The sequence below is a fragment of the Myodes glareolus genome, chromosome 13 (genome assembly GCF_982192425.1).
Source record: "Myodes glareolus chromosome 13, mMyoGla1.1, whole genome shotgun sequence".
Taxonomy (NCBI): Eukaryota; Metazoa; Chordata; class Mammalia; order Rodentia; family Cricetidae; genus Myodes; species Myodes glareolus.
The window spans coordinates 62,238,634-62,253,499 of NC_142038.1; the positions used below are offsets into that span (position 1 = coordinate 62,238,634).

General features: G+C 42.0%; 1 protein-coding gene across 9 annotated transcripts in view; it reads right to left on the reverse strand.

Annotated features, from left to right (window-relative positions):
- Positions 1-14,866, reverse strand: part of Fhod3 (formin homology 2 domain containing 3) — a 429,672-nt gene that overhangs the window by 97,827 nt on the left and 316,979 nt on the right. For 7 of the 9 annotated variants that reach the window (XM_087896219.1, XM_085700029.2, XM_085700032.2 and 4 more), the window contains one exon: positions 11,006-11,110. The exons of the other annotated variants lie outside the window; for them this stretch is intronic. In XM_087896219.1, coding sequence (XP_087752345.1) covers positions 11,006-11,110 — 105 coding nt within the window. The remainder of the gene's footprint in view (positions 1-11,005; positions 11,111-14,866) is intronic. 9 annotated transcript variants of the gene reach the window in all.

The following is a 14,866-nucleotide window of genomic DNA, read 5'->3' on the forward strand; positions in this document are numbered from 1 at the left end:
CATCTATAGATGAGGGAGGAAAACTATGCACTGTCCACAGGAAGAAAACAGGAAGAGAGGTTACAAGTAGTTCATGTACTTGTTATTTGGCAAAGGTATAGGAAGAGGGCAGTGAGCTGGTTGTTTGATGGGAAAGCATGACATGTGGCTAATGGACATCTATCAGGAAGGACATGAAACGGGCAGAAAGTATTGTTGGAGTGGGAAGCCCTAAAGAAGAAGACCAAGAACACAGGACAGAATGAAATGTTCCCAGCAAACACGCACTAAAACGATCTTGAAAAGTCACATGAACACCAGGTTCTCTGGGCTACAGTCCTGCTTAATATTGTCTCCAAGTCTTCAACAAAGTGAGCAAGTTCACTTCATGGTTTTACAGGTCCAACATGCTTAGTCTTAGACCACAGGAGGTAAGTAAGTCCTGGTTTAGAAGACTGGGGATAAATGTGAAACTCTTAAGTGCCAAAAGCTGAAATAGGGGCACAAGAGTATATATCCACAATATGTTCAATGTGAACAACTCAGGGACATTATATGGGACAAATGTAATTTTCTTTGGTCTTGGCATATAAGAAGAATCACATAAGGAGAGAGGAGAGATGATACACTGAGTTTAAAAGAGGAGCCCCAGGACATGCTGGTTTGTTCATTGGACAAATTCCTTGGAACTGAACTACAGTAAGGATGCACATACAAATAGCAACAAGGTTGAAAGATCTATGCAGAATCCAGATGTGAGAGCTTCCACCTGCAAACTCAATCACACAGGACCGGCCACTAGCCAGCAAGGAGGCAGTCAAGGTGTCCAAGAAGAAAAAGCTACCCACTCAGAGCTGTAGTTCATAAAGAAAAGGACATAGCCTACTGCAGTATCCAATTCCCAGCATGATTTGGTTCTTGAGCTAGAGCAGTAATAGTGAGGAGTCAGACCCCACACATATGCAAGAACAAAAACCCCTAGTATCTGTTGAAGACAGGCATTCTTGAGTAGTTCAGGGACTGATGAAGAACCCCAGGACCCTAGTACACAAAGTCACTATGTGATGTCACCAGACCCTACATAAACTTACTCACCAACGGAACCTGCCTTCCTCCTCTTGTGCACTCTGGATGGAATGCAATGGATTAATTAGGACCACATTTTGCTTTCCAGAGCCTCATATTGCTTGTAATGAGATTGCTATCAAGACCTAGTGGCATGCAAGCAGGAATCCCACAGCACAAAGAACAGACAGCTTCTACAACTGAAGGGCAGAGCTTTCACTACATGGGTCCATTGAACTCTTTTTGTCAGGGTGACATAAGGTGTCATCGTGAAGAAAGCTGATCGATCCCCTTTACACTGCTTTCCATGCTGTTTGGAGTTTTCCTCAGCAATGTTTACTTTAGTGGGGTTTTTTTCTTTATCTAGGTTGATCAAACAATCTAATTTTTTAAATGCTTCATTGGAGAGTGGAAATCTCAACTCCACTGACACAATTAAAAACAACAACAAAAAATTCTAAGCAGATCAAGTGATAGAACACAGCCAGCAAGTATTTGGGATCCAGACAATCTCAGAGATCACATTCTGTTAAGCACTGAGACTTGAAACCCCAGGCAAGGAGGACATTGAGACACATGTTGATACTGGCAAGGTCAGCACAAGAAATCACCCTAAAGAAGACAGGGAGGGAAGACAGCAGCAATGGGACCCATGGGGAACAGATGGTCCATTTGGAGAAGGCCAGTAGGGTGAGGAAGACACCAGTGCCAGCAAGCTACGCAGAGGACAAAAGTCACAAGCATGGCTAGCAGGAGAGCACAGGGGGAGCAGCAGTAACTAGCACTGGAGGAAGTACATGAAAGTAGAGATGGCCACAAGGACAGGTGGTCACTGTACAGCTGGAGCAGGTGGGCTTTCAAGGGGGTCAACGGAAGCGAGAGTTCATTAAGGGGCTTGAGTTGGAAGCAGAAGCTACTGCTTAGGCCAGCTTCCTGGTCCCTGTATCCCCAAATATTACTGTTCCCTTTGTTCCAGGGCTGTCAATCACCACTCCAAGCTTTCAAAACAATGCTGTATAGTCATGTTTCAGTTACAAATACTGGCAGGAAGGGGAGCCCCTGAGAGCCCAGAGTGACTGCTTCCAGAAGATGGGAGCCATTCCTCAGGAAGGGGTCTGGACACATCAATGCATCAATAAACCTGCCATCCTTCCTATTGGTTAAGACAAATCTGGTATCAGAACAAGGAGAAAAACTTGGATTCTTCCTCTGCCAAAGCAATTTCCAGGCAGGTAAAGTATTTAGATGTGAAAAAATGTTGAGATAGCAATGTTACAAGGAACCACAAGAGAAATAGCTTTCTTCCATAGAAACACAAAGCACAGAAGACAGGAGGAATTGATATCTAATACATTTATCCTGATAAGGTTGAAATGTGTCTACTTGACAGAATCTAGAATCCTAGGAGATAAGCCCATGGGCGTGCCTGTAATGGAGTTTCTACATTAGGTTAATAAACCTGAGGAGACCTACCCTAAGTGTGGAAGTAAGCATCCCATTGACTGGAAACCTAGACTGAAAAAAAAAAAAAGAAAAGAAGCAGGTTACCTGCACTCACCACTCTCTGCTCCTTGATTACAGAAGCAGCCTGGCTAGCTGCCTCTTGCATATGCTGCCAGGCTTCCTTATAATGACGGATCGTCTTCTCCAACGGGGAACTATAGCAAATACTTCCTCAAACTAATGCAACATCAAGAACGTCATAAGTAGATTGTAAAGGATCCTACTGTAGCTTATGAAGTGCTTCCGCAACTCATCATGAAAAGAACATGAGGACAATGAGCCAAAAGGAGAAAAGGAAACAGAAAACCTTCATCACACTGCAAGTAAGAGAAGTGCAAGCCACAGATTTACTTATGTGCAACTACACAGTCAAAAGTTTACTACCTCTTGACAAAGATATGGAAAACTAGGCTCTCACCACTATATTGAAAATCAAAATTGATATGATCTTTATGAATCACAGTGACAAAATATCATCAAAGTTTAAAAACTATCGCTTTTTTTGACACAGGATCTCAGGTAGCCCAAGATGGCCTACAATTCACTATGTAGCTAAGGATGGTTTTTAATTCAAAATCCTCCTGCCTCTACCTCCTGAAGTGCTAAGTATGCAGCACTATTTTGATTTATTAAACCCATTTTGGGGGAGTATATTAGGATTCTTCAGATAATCACGTATGTGCAAAATGACATATTCTAGGAACTACCCTCACTACATCACATATATCAGCAACAGACTGGGTGCATATCTATGGATGGGCTGGGATGAAATAGCACACAGAAAAACAGGAAGGCAAGCTGTTAAAAAGGATGCTTCAGCACCAAGCACTGCTGCGGAAAGAGAACCAAGACAGGATCATCAAGAAAAAAGGAAGACAAGGGAAAGCTTGGGTTGATATCTGTCTAAATGATCTAGAACGTTGAAGTCATTATAATAGATGTATGCTGGTCCCAGAAGTATACACACCAAGTCACTCTGATTGTCCCTTTTCAAAAATAGGAGAAAGTGCCACCACCACATCCTTCCTTCCTGTATACAACTTAACATTTTATACAGCACACATGTAAAGTCCATAGGACAATCAGTGAATTTAACATAAGCTTCTCCTCTGTTATAGTCGCGTAGCTCCACTTCCAGGATCATATATTCAAAAGAATTACTTAAAAAGATATATGTATGCCCATGCTCATCAGAGCATTGCAGACAGCAGTTAACATATGAGTACAAGTCATGTGTTCATCAACAGAGCAGTGGGTGAGGAAATGCCATATGAAAACTTAATGGAAAAACATTTAAAAAAACAAGAAAATATTGCTATCTATAATATACATAGGTGGAGTTTGTACTAAGTTTATTAAGTCATCCATATAAAGACAACATACAAAATACCACATGGCTCTTTTATCTGTCTGTCTGTCTGTCTGTCTGTCTATCTACCTGTCTATCTGTCATGCAGTACTAGAGATTGAATCGAGGGTCTCTCACATGGTAGGTAAACATTTTATTACTGAGCTATGTCCCCAAGCCTGCAGGATCCCTCTTGTATGAGACATCTAAGACATCACAGATGTAGATAAAGGCTAGAACAGGGGTAATAAGAACGAGGGAAAGGAGGGTGAGAAATTACTGTCGAATGGGTGTACAGTGACAGCTATACAGATAAGTAAGAGATATGCTATAACAGCATGGTGCATGTAGCTAAGATGCTACCTCCTAGCAGGGTGGCTCTCAAGTGGTCACATACACCACAATGTACCACACCCCATGCACCTTACTACCCCTTCTAACTGCCTAAGGGATGCCATTCCCAGGAAGAGGGAAAAGCTCTGCAGGGACAACCCTAGAAGCCAGGCCATTCTGAGCAAGGTTTCTGAACACTGTTCTAGAAGGCAGATAGGCAACTCCTGCTTACGGTAAGCAATCAGCAGCACTAGCTCAAGCAGGAAGACAGAGTTCATGCTAAAGATACACAAGGGGCCTGGGGTTCATGTCAGCCATGTCCACAGGAAGTCCCTCCTAAAATCTGGCCCCAAGGATCCTCCAAGGTCCTCCTCCTAGGCAGTTCTGCCCAGGCCTCACTAAAAGTGAACCCTCTAGTCTAAGCATGAGGACTGATTGTCTTAAGTTATCTTTAGCCCCTTGTGTCCACTCACTCAACTGGCTCAGTCTAATCACTACCCAGCTGCCTTCTACCACCATTTCTGAAAAGGCCCGCAGGATGGAGCCAGCACTGCAGGGAGGGAATGGACGTGTGTTCTGTCTCTCTCCAGGCCGATGGCCCCAAACTTCCCTGCGCTGTAGTTAGCATTCATTTGTCTCCTTGGAATACTCGAGATGAATGGTTCAAATACTCCTTTAATTTTGTTGTCTTTCAGAAAGAAAATATTTAGACCTTCTCTGCTCAAAAAGCACATTTTCCAATTGGGGCTTTTTCAAAGTCTGATTCCATTACACACTTGCGCCCTAAAGCCTTGAGGATATTGTAAACAGTCCCAGCTTTCTTGTTTTGTTTTGGCACACTCTAAATTCCAATTTCATGAAAATTAGTGCTGTGCTCTCTGTTTCTAGAAGACTGCTTTAAATGACTCTGTCACTGAACGAGAGACAGATTTACCTGAATATCCCTGTATTGGTTTGGTTTTATAAAGTTTTCGCCATTTCTGTGATGGCTAATCTTGGCTGTCAAATTGCCTAGATCTGGAATTAACTAAAATATAAGCATGTGGGTGCACCTGTGAGGAATTTTTCTAGAGTGGACTGTGAGGTGGGAAGATGCACCCTAAATCCAGATCATGAGATCAGAAGAGCCGCTATAACTTGACCATACCAGTCAACATGAAAGGACATGGCAGAAGATTTTCCTTTTGCCTGTTTGCCCTCACTCTTGTTGGCAACTTCACCTATCCTGCTGCTAAGGCATTACGTTACTGGTATTGGCATCTATTTCTTTTAGATTTCAGCAAAGACTGGAAACAAGTCTCACAGACAACTACTAGACTCCTAGCCTTCTAGTCAGCAGACAGCCTTTATCCCACCAACCAGACCACAGCCTATAACTCATGTCCATACAGCTCTATTTAGTATATAAATTTATTCTATCAGTTTTGTTCCTCTATAACCCTGATTAATACAAAATAATGCCAAGTTTTATTAACATCCAACACATTAACATGCCTAAACAAGCCTGAGGAATGGAAAACTAAGCTCATGATGCTGCCCAATTTTTCCTAGAACTTTGAAAACTCAATCTCATTTCTAAATCAAGACTATGAGCATTCTAAAGTTACAGACTTGTGCAGGGTTCAGGCATTATTACGTTTACTAGTTGGGGTATGGGGGTGATTGTTAACAAAAGGTACATGTTTCTCCTTGCAAAACCATGCCTATTGTTTGTAAGAGTCGAGTGCATTTCCTGAGATGCTTCTTTTCACCCTAAGCGTGTGTGTGTGTGTGTGTGTGTGTGTGTGTGTAATTTCAGTAATAAATCTTAAAAATTCTATTGAGTATGTATCTCAGTAAAAATAGCTATATGTCTCAATAGAGCAAAAAATAGTGGTAGATGTGCAATTGCATTATAAATAATATACAAAGAATTCAGCTTTCAAGTAATAAACTTCATAAAATGTCCATTATTGTGAGTGCAATTGATGCAGTACACTCAGGCAACAGCAGAAAAATGTGACTTGTGATCCAGGGCTTCAATGCATCCATCTGCCGTCTGTCTGTCTATCTGTCTAGTTATCTAGCATCTATTTACATTTATCTACTTATTATCTATCTACCTGCCTACTATCCATCCACCTAACACTCTCTACATTCTTATTATATACCCACCTACCTGTCATCGACCTATATAATACCTATTTCTACCTACCGATCTGCCTATCAATTATCATCTTTTGATTATTTATATCTATATAACATTCACCTGTCTTTCCATTTATCTATCATTCATTTTCTATAGTATATGAGTCTATCAATCCATCTGACAGCTAGTTCTCTATCATTACAGACACAAAATAACAAGCTAGCAAGGCTGGAACAAGTAGTATTCAGGCTCGCTGGATTCCTGGTGCAATGAGACTGAGCTTTTGTCATTTCAAGGTATCGTCACTTTCAAACTGTGTGACGATGTCCAGAAAGGATATGAAAATATAAAGAAAAGAAAAAGCTCTAGAAAGCTAGTATAGCCAGAGGACAGTGGCCAAGGTGATCAAGTCCCCAAGGCAATAGCATGCCATGAAAGAGAACAGGAGCCCAGAAACTGGCTCCTGCCACTGCTGTCCCCCAGTGACCAGCTTTTCAGGCTGTCTGGGAGTTTAATGAAGCCAGCGAGTGCTTCAAGCTGAGGACTGCGGAGCCCTCAATACTTGGAGTCTGCTGTATGTCTCGATGGGTGTCACACAGACGTCTCCCACCTTGCAAGCCCCATCTTGAATTGCTTATGAAATTGCCATACCCACTTTCTGCTCTTCTAGCATGTTTTGATCTTTGTCTCAGATAGACAGACTGGGGAGGAGTTACTTAAGTAACCTGGATCCTAGAGCTACTAGCTTAGTCAGTGCTGGGGTCTTCAAAGTTTGGGAAGTAGGCTATATTGGATAACCCTTTCTGAGTCCTGAGAATATCATTGCTAAAGTCTAGGTCTCTGGACCCGTGGACCTAAAGTCCTAATGATCCCCAAACTGTTATTGACTAGTGAGTTGTAGGCAGAGACTGCTTGTTCATTTACTCAGGTAATAGTATATCCTTCGGGGGGTCTTTGAAGGAGTTGAAGGACAGATAGTTATAGTTTTCCTTAGTTATGATAAAAGATAAAATAGATATAAAACTTGAGACTAACGAAGATACGATAGATGATATTTTCCTTCATTTGTCAAATGTAAATAGACTAAATATTGTAACTATAATTCTTGCTTGATAACTGTTTTGTATATGTAATTTTACTATGTTAAAGTTAAAACCTTCCTTTTTATTTGGACAGAAAAAGGGAAATGGTATGGGAAGTCTTTCTGTATATGTGTTGCTTTTATTGGTTAATGAATAAAAAAAGCTGCTTTGGCCTATGACAGAGAAGAATAGAGCAAGATGGGAACTCCAAACAGAGATAGATAAGAAAAGAAGATGAAGTCAGAGATATACCATGTAGCTGCCAAAGGAGACAGACACTCTAGAACCTTACTGGCAAACCCCAAGCCTAGTGGTAAAATATAAAATAATTGGAATGGGTTAATCTAAGATGTAAGAGTTAGTTAATAAGAAGCCTAAGCTATTGACCAAGGAGTGTTGTAATTAATACAGTTTCTGTGTGATTATTCAGGTCTGGGTGAATGGAATGAACAAGCAGCCAAGGGGATGCATAAGCTTTTACATCTGCATATATAGTATATGTGACCACAACCAAAGTGGGCCAGTGTCTTAAAGGTTATTGACTGAAAGAGTTCCCACAGCAATGAGTGGTGATTCGCTGGATTCTTCAGCCAGTGTTTACCCTGCTTCTACCATGGATAGACCCTGGTACTAAGTAGGACATAATGACAGAACCTGGTTTAGTCCCAAAAGGACTGGTTACCTAGTAGGGTAGTTTGAAAGAAAATGGCCCTCAAAGGAAGTGGCACTGTTAGGAGGTGTGGCCTTGTTGGAATAGGTCTGGCCTTGTTAGAAGAAGTGTGTCACTGTGGAGGCAGACTTTGAGGTCTCATGTATGCTCAAGCAACATCCAGTGAGATAGACCACTTTCTGTTGCCTGCCAGTCAAGATGTCAGAATCCTCAGCTCCTTCTCCAGTATGTCTGCCTGCACGTTACCTTGCTTCCCACCACAATAATGGACTAAACCTCTGAAATATGAGCAAGCCAGTAAGCAGCACCCCTCTATGACCTCTGCATCAGCTCCTGTCTCCAGGATCTTACCCTGTTTGAATTCCTGTCTTGACTTACTTCAGTGATGAACAGCAATGTGGAAGTATAAGCTAAATTAACCCTTTTCTCCCCAGCTTGCTTTTTGGTCATTGTGTTTCATCACAGCAATAGAAACCCTAAGTCACCTAATAAACATGAGATTTGTAATGCCAGGCATACGCCAACATTCCTCACTGTGCATCCTAATTCTGTATCTGATATGACAAGGATCATCTCCATAGTAACAACCCCCAAGTGACCTCACCTAATCCCAAGGGGACTGGAACCTATGCTAAAGACAGCATCCTTACTGATTTCCCTATTAGCAAGTCCTGACTTTGCTTAAGAATCTCGAATTCAGGGTCAGTTTTGGCTGTGAAATCTGAAAGTTTTATACGGGTTCATTAGTGTTGTGTGCCAGGGGTATCTGATCCTTACTTTATTGGTGGAAGAATACATCCATTTATTTTGCATGACACTGTGATACAAGGTTATCATCTATAAAATTCAAATATAAGAAAATGAATTTAGTTACAACACACCCACACATGCTCACATCTCTCTTCACACACACACACACACACACACACACACACACACACACACACACACATCTCTTAATCTATTAAATAAGTTTACAATTTTGTGTTGGGATATATTCATGAGACTTGAGTTGAATACCCCTGAGAGGCAAACTCCACTGGACACCTCTTCTCCCTGTAACTATAAGTCAAACCTTGTTTGGTGGTTTGAAAGAAAATGGCCCCCAAAGGGAATGGCACTATTAGGAGGTGTGGCCTTGTTGGGGAAAGCATGTCACTGTTCAGGCAGGCTTTAAGGACTCCTTCAGGGTAACAGTCAGTTGACTTCCTGTTGCCTGCAAGATGCAGAACTCTCAGTTTCAGCACCACATCTGCCTACATGCCACCATGTTCCCTGTCATGATGATAATGGACTGAAACTCTGAAATTGTAAGTGAGCCACCCCAATTAAATATTTTCTCTATAAGAGTTGCCATGGTCATGGTGTCTCTTCACAGCAATAAGAACCTTAACTGAGACACCTAGCTCCAGAGATGCTTAGTAAAACACTTCCACATACGCAAAAGAGAATATGAATGTGAAATACTGATCCTATTTAAAAACAATGCTTGAGGCAAGTGATCTCTGTAGTCACTCATGTTTAGATTCCCAGTGGTATGCCACCATCCTTTCCCTACCCTCTCTGCTGGCTGCAGACAATGGCTTCCTGCAGTATTCCTGTGTGGTCAATATTCTTTCCTCACCAAAATCACCCTTTAAGGGAAAGGGTTGGTGCAATCAGCATTTTACCCTCAAGGGGTAAGTAGCATCCCAGAGAGTGAGCTGGAAATCTAAAGGCCTTCTCTTCTCCAACTCCTGCACTCTTGCCATTAAGGGTAACTGCTTTTAATTGCTCTAAAATTACAGGTCTTACCTTTCCCTTGTAAACACATCCTTGCATAATCACTGGTTTCCAGGAGTAATAATCAGCAAGGAGTTCTGGTGGTCTAATGCACTTGCCAAGTTACATTCCTTCTATGCACCCATACAATTCTATTCTCTTTGGGTAGGTCTTAGACTAATTGCATAGCACCTCGGTGGGCCCTCTTCCTTCTGATCTACATAGATTTACTCATTCAAAGATAAAACATTGTCTCTCTGACAAATTGCAGAGCTCACGTAATATTCAGAATCATTTTTAAAGGGCATATTAAGATATCCATACTTACATACTTTAAAAGAAATGTTTATACTTTTTGTTTTTATTTTTTATGTGTATGAGTGTTTCGTCTGTGTGCATATATATGTACCACACGCATGCTTAGTGCCCACAGAGGGCAGAGAAGGTGTTGGAACCCCTGGGCCTGATATTACAGACAATTGTGAGTCACCACTTGGATACTGGGAATCAAACCCAGGTACTCTGGAAGAGAAGCCAGTGATCCCAATGGCTGAGCCATGTCTCCAGCCCCAGAAGAAATGTTTATAATATCTATGGGAAGTATATGGGAGCTAGCATAATAAGAATAACAAATCATCATCTCGAATGAAATACTTGCTTAGTAAGTAGTGTCATTGTCAGAAAAACTCATCTTTTAAAGGAAAATTCTTCAGAATATACCTTTTACTTACATTTTTAGACCTTTCTTTGCTTTCCTTTGTTTTTATATTTTATTATTTATTCATTTGTTTTTGATTTTGTTTGTTTGTTTTGAGAGAGGGTGGCTTTTCTGTGTAACCCTGGTTATTTTTGAACTTGCTCTATAGACCAGGCTGGCTGCAAACAGAGATCAGCTGCTTCTGCCTCCAGAGTGCTGGGGTTAAAGGTGAGCATCAACACTCCTGACTCTTTATTTTGTAATAGGGTTTCACATAGCTCAGGCCTTCACCAAATTCACGATATAGCTGAGCATGACTTTGAACTCTGGATTTCTCCTGCACTAACCTACCAAGTGCTAGGATTACAGGCAGACATGAGCACCACTGGCCTCCTCTGACCGCTCAGGGGAACAGATTTTCACCATGCCCCAGACCTACCTGGCCTCCTGTGGGGACGAGAAGGATGATGCTGATGACGGGGACACACTAGGTCCAGATGAGGGACCAGCAGGGTGGAAAGAGTTGTTGCTGAAGTTGCTGTATCTAAAAGCACAGAGGTTCAGATTGGAGACAAAAACAAACAAACAAACAAAAAACAAAACAAACAAAAAAAGAGACAAAACAAGTGATTTTTTTCTAAATATAAGATCTAGAAAACCATCTAGCTTTTTGCAAGAAAAATATTTCTGAAGATTCCACTGCAAAGCAGATTATTTCAAGCTTCAGAGATTTATACAATACTGCATTTTGATGAGTCTTCATTAAAAAGGTTCCCCAAACTCCAAAACCCTGGGTAGGAGACGTCATAACAAAGGGTTGCAGAAGAACCAGCACATCTCCTATTGCTTTATAAATGCACATTAAGATTAATTGTGAACATAAATCAAGAACCCGAACTGTGTTCATCTGTACTATGGTAATCTTTCTTTCTACTTATGACGACACAACTAGAATACCATTGAAGACCTGTGGAAACGTCTGCCTGACTAGCGAGATGTCTTATTATTGCACATTCTGCTGCAGGTCATTTTGAATCTGTCGTGTTCCTTTTCTTTCATCCCATGGCCAGTCTGTCGCCAGGCCTTCTGGACTAGCCTACTGCTAAGAGATACAGGCATCTAGACTTCATCCAACACTTATCCCAATTGGAACCTGCAGAGGTTACAATAAAATGAACTTTGATCTTCTCCCAGCCATCTCTATTAAACAGACATCAAGATTTGTAGAATCCGGGAACTTCCTGTTTGCAGAAATATCCTTCAGCATTTCTTCTATGTAGGTGTCGTCACTGAGGGTGGCTCCCAGGGAACAGATCACCACCTGAAGCCTCATACAGAGCTGGCATTCATGGAAAGCAGCTTCTAACCCTACACGTCAGTGATGGGGCCAACTCATTCCTTAACCTGTTTAGGGACACTGCATTAGGATGCGTGGGACCCCGAGGGTCACCATGATGAACATTCACAAAGATCTTGGACATGAGAAGTGCAGGCTGAACTCCCGTCAGCAGAGACTTGTGAGAAGTGACTGGGTTTTAGAGATGCCCCACAAGACATTAGCACCAGAAAAACCACTTTAACATTTCTGGCATTTACATGAGAAAATAGCACATAGGAAAATGCTCAATGGTGCATTATTTAGCTCATGGTGATAGCTCAACCAGGTATGAGATAGGATAGCCAAGGAAGCATGGGTTCGTATTTGTTGACAGACCATTGATTCTGCAACCATAAAAGCTGATCAATTTTATAACTGGCATCATGGGAAACATTGATAAATGGGCTAGATGGAAACACCAAGACATAGTTTAGTCACATTGTGTAAAAATACTCTAAAAAGTAAAAAATCAATTTAAAAAAGTTGTTCATTTACTTCTAAAAAGTGGGAGATGTCTACAAAATTTCAAGTTTTAATAATAAATTGCAACAACAGAAAATATTCACATCCCTCCCACTCTAATTCTAGGCTCCTAACTCCGGCACCTTGGCTACTGCTTCATCAGTCTGTATGTTAACATGTCAGGTGTGTACTCAGAAATGGCCCCACTCCACCACAGGACCACAGGGCTGGCCAGTGTCCTTTTCTGTTACTAAGTTGCTTTCATGGTCCTTGGTTCTGAGGACTTGATCCCCTTTCTCCAACTCCTCTCAGGTCACACTGAGCTGGAACATGGGGCTTTACAGATGAATACTCTAACACAGAGCTGTATCCTTAGACTGCTTTTCATTTCTTATTTTGAGACAAGATCTTCATATGTTTCCCAGGCTGACCTTAAACTCATGTAGAACCCAAACTGGCTTTGAACCTGTGATTCTCTGGAGTAGCTGGGGTTGCAGGATTTTCTTTTTTCTTTAAAAATTATCATTCCATATGTCTAGTATGTTAATTCATTCTCCAGATCAGCACTGGATTAATCTTTCAGAAGGAGCCACAAACCACAGGCTATGAAGAAGGCAGAGAAGCAAAGAATGAAGTTAAAGACAGGGCATTAATTGATGCCCCAGACAGGGTTACAGAAGAGGATGACGAGAACTGAGTAGAGTCGGGTGCTGCCACAACACAGGCTCCCAGCTTGGCTGTCCCAGATGCCTGGACGCTGGCTTGCTACTTGTGCCACTGAAGCTCACCCTCAAACTGCTTGTGGACATCCTGCTGAATGTTTTCATGGGCCCATGTTGCTGAGATTCTGTTTAAAGGATGTTATGGAGATAGACCATGCACAGTGTGTTTTCCCCTCCTTTGGTTTTCCTAATGGCCAAGTAATTAATTCAAGTGCCTCAGAGCCTGCCCAATTTTGCTTCTCAATTTCAACCAAACTTACTGGATCATAATTCACTATTCAGCATTTTGTGTGTGTGAGGAGGGAGGGTTCATTATAATGACTAATGGCTTGGTCTCTATTACAACCTATTCAATTGCAGGAAGCTACTGAGTAGCCAGACCTGTGGCCGTACAGACCCACAAAAACCATAACAACTGGACATCCATCAGAAAGCCAAAACACAACCAACAATACTGAGAGTCTTCTCAGACGAAGAACCGGCTTCACTTAGTTAAACTATGCAGTCTTCACTCGGCGGCGTGTGATTGGGTTTCACAACATGCAAACACAGTCAGTTGGGTAATTTACAGGTTCCTATTATTCTCATTCCCAAGGACTATATGTACTAGCAAAGCTTAGAAGAACTAAGGACCCAGAAAAGAGCCTTCAGGTACTGACATCACTCCCAGGAAGTTCAGAATCAGCACAACAGGCTGATCCCTTGCTGGGAAAGCTGAGGTTGCCAGTAATGTCTTCCAGGCCAACCTGGCTAGTTCTTAACTTGCATGCAGATACTCTCTGGGAAGGTGGAAGGCTCATGCTGGACTCACTGGGTTAAAAACTGTGTGCAAGACACAACAATGTCAGGATTTGGGACTTGGGAGAGACCTATAGGGAAGCCAGAGTTCTGAGCAAGACGGACTATGTCTTAAATGTGGCCTAAGTATGGCTTCTTCTTCAGCTGGCTCCACCTGAGCTGCTCTAATGGCCCCCTTCTCCAGCAAGCCTTTCCTTCCACCATGGCCTCCCAATCTCAGAAGGGTGAAGAAACACCCTCCAGCAGGCTGAATCCATGTGTACCTGGCAGTGGTGGTTTGAAAGAAAATGGCCCCCAAAGAGAGTGGCACTATTAGGAGGTATGATCTTGTTGGAATAAGTGTGACCTTGTTGGAGTAAGTGTGTCACTGTGGGGGGTGGACGTTGAGGTCTCCTATGCTTAAATTATGCCCAATGTCACAGTTTACTTCCTGTTGTCTTTGAATCAGGATATAAAACTCCCATCTCCGTCTCCAGTATCATGTTTGCCTGTATGCCACCATGACAAACCATGATGATAATGAACTGAGCCCCCGAACTGTAAGCCAGTCCAATCAAATGTTTTCCTTTATAAGAGTTGCCATGATCATAGTGTCTCATCACAGCAATAGTAAGGCCTACCTAAGACACTGGCAAACCTTAAAGGTGCCAATGAAAGGGACATTTCAAGATTCTTTTAGACTGTATGTAACCCAGAGGGGTTGTCAGTCATAAATTAATCCTTCAGTTATCAGATGAGAGGTCTGATTACCCTGGAAGACTGGCCATTTCACAGTGGGAAGAGCTGCCTCTTGGTTAAGTCTTATAAGGCTCTATTTTGAACAAAGTTTAAATTCTTGCCAGTCCCTACATCACAAGCTTTCGTAAACATTTCACCCTTGTTGGCAAGACTCTGTCTGAAGACTGACAGGGGTGTTGCAAGCCCAGGAGAACATGGAACC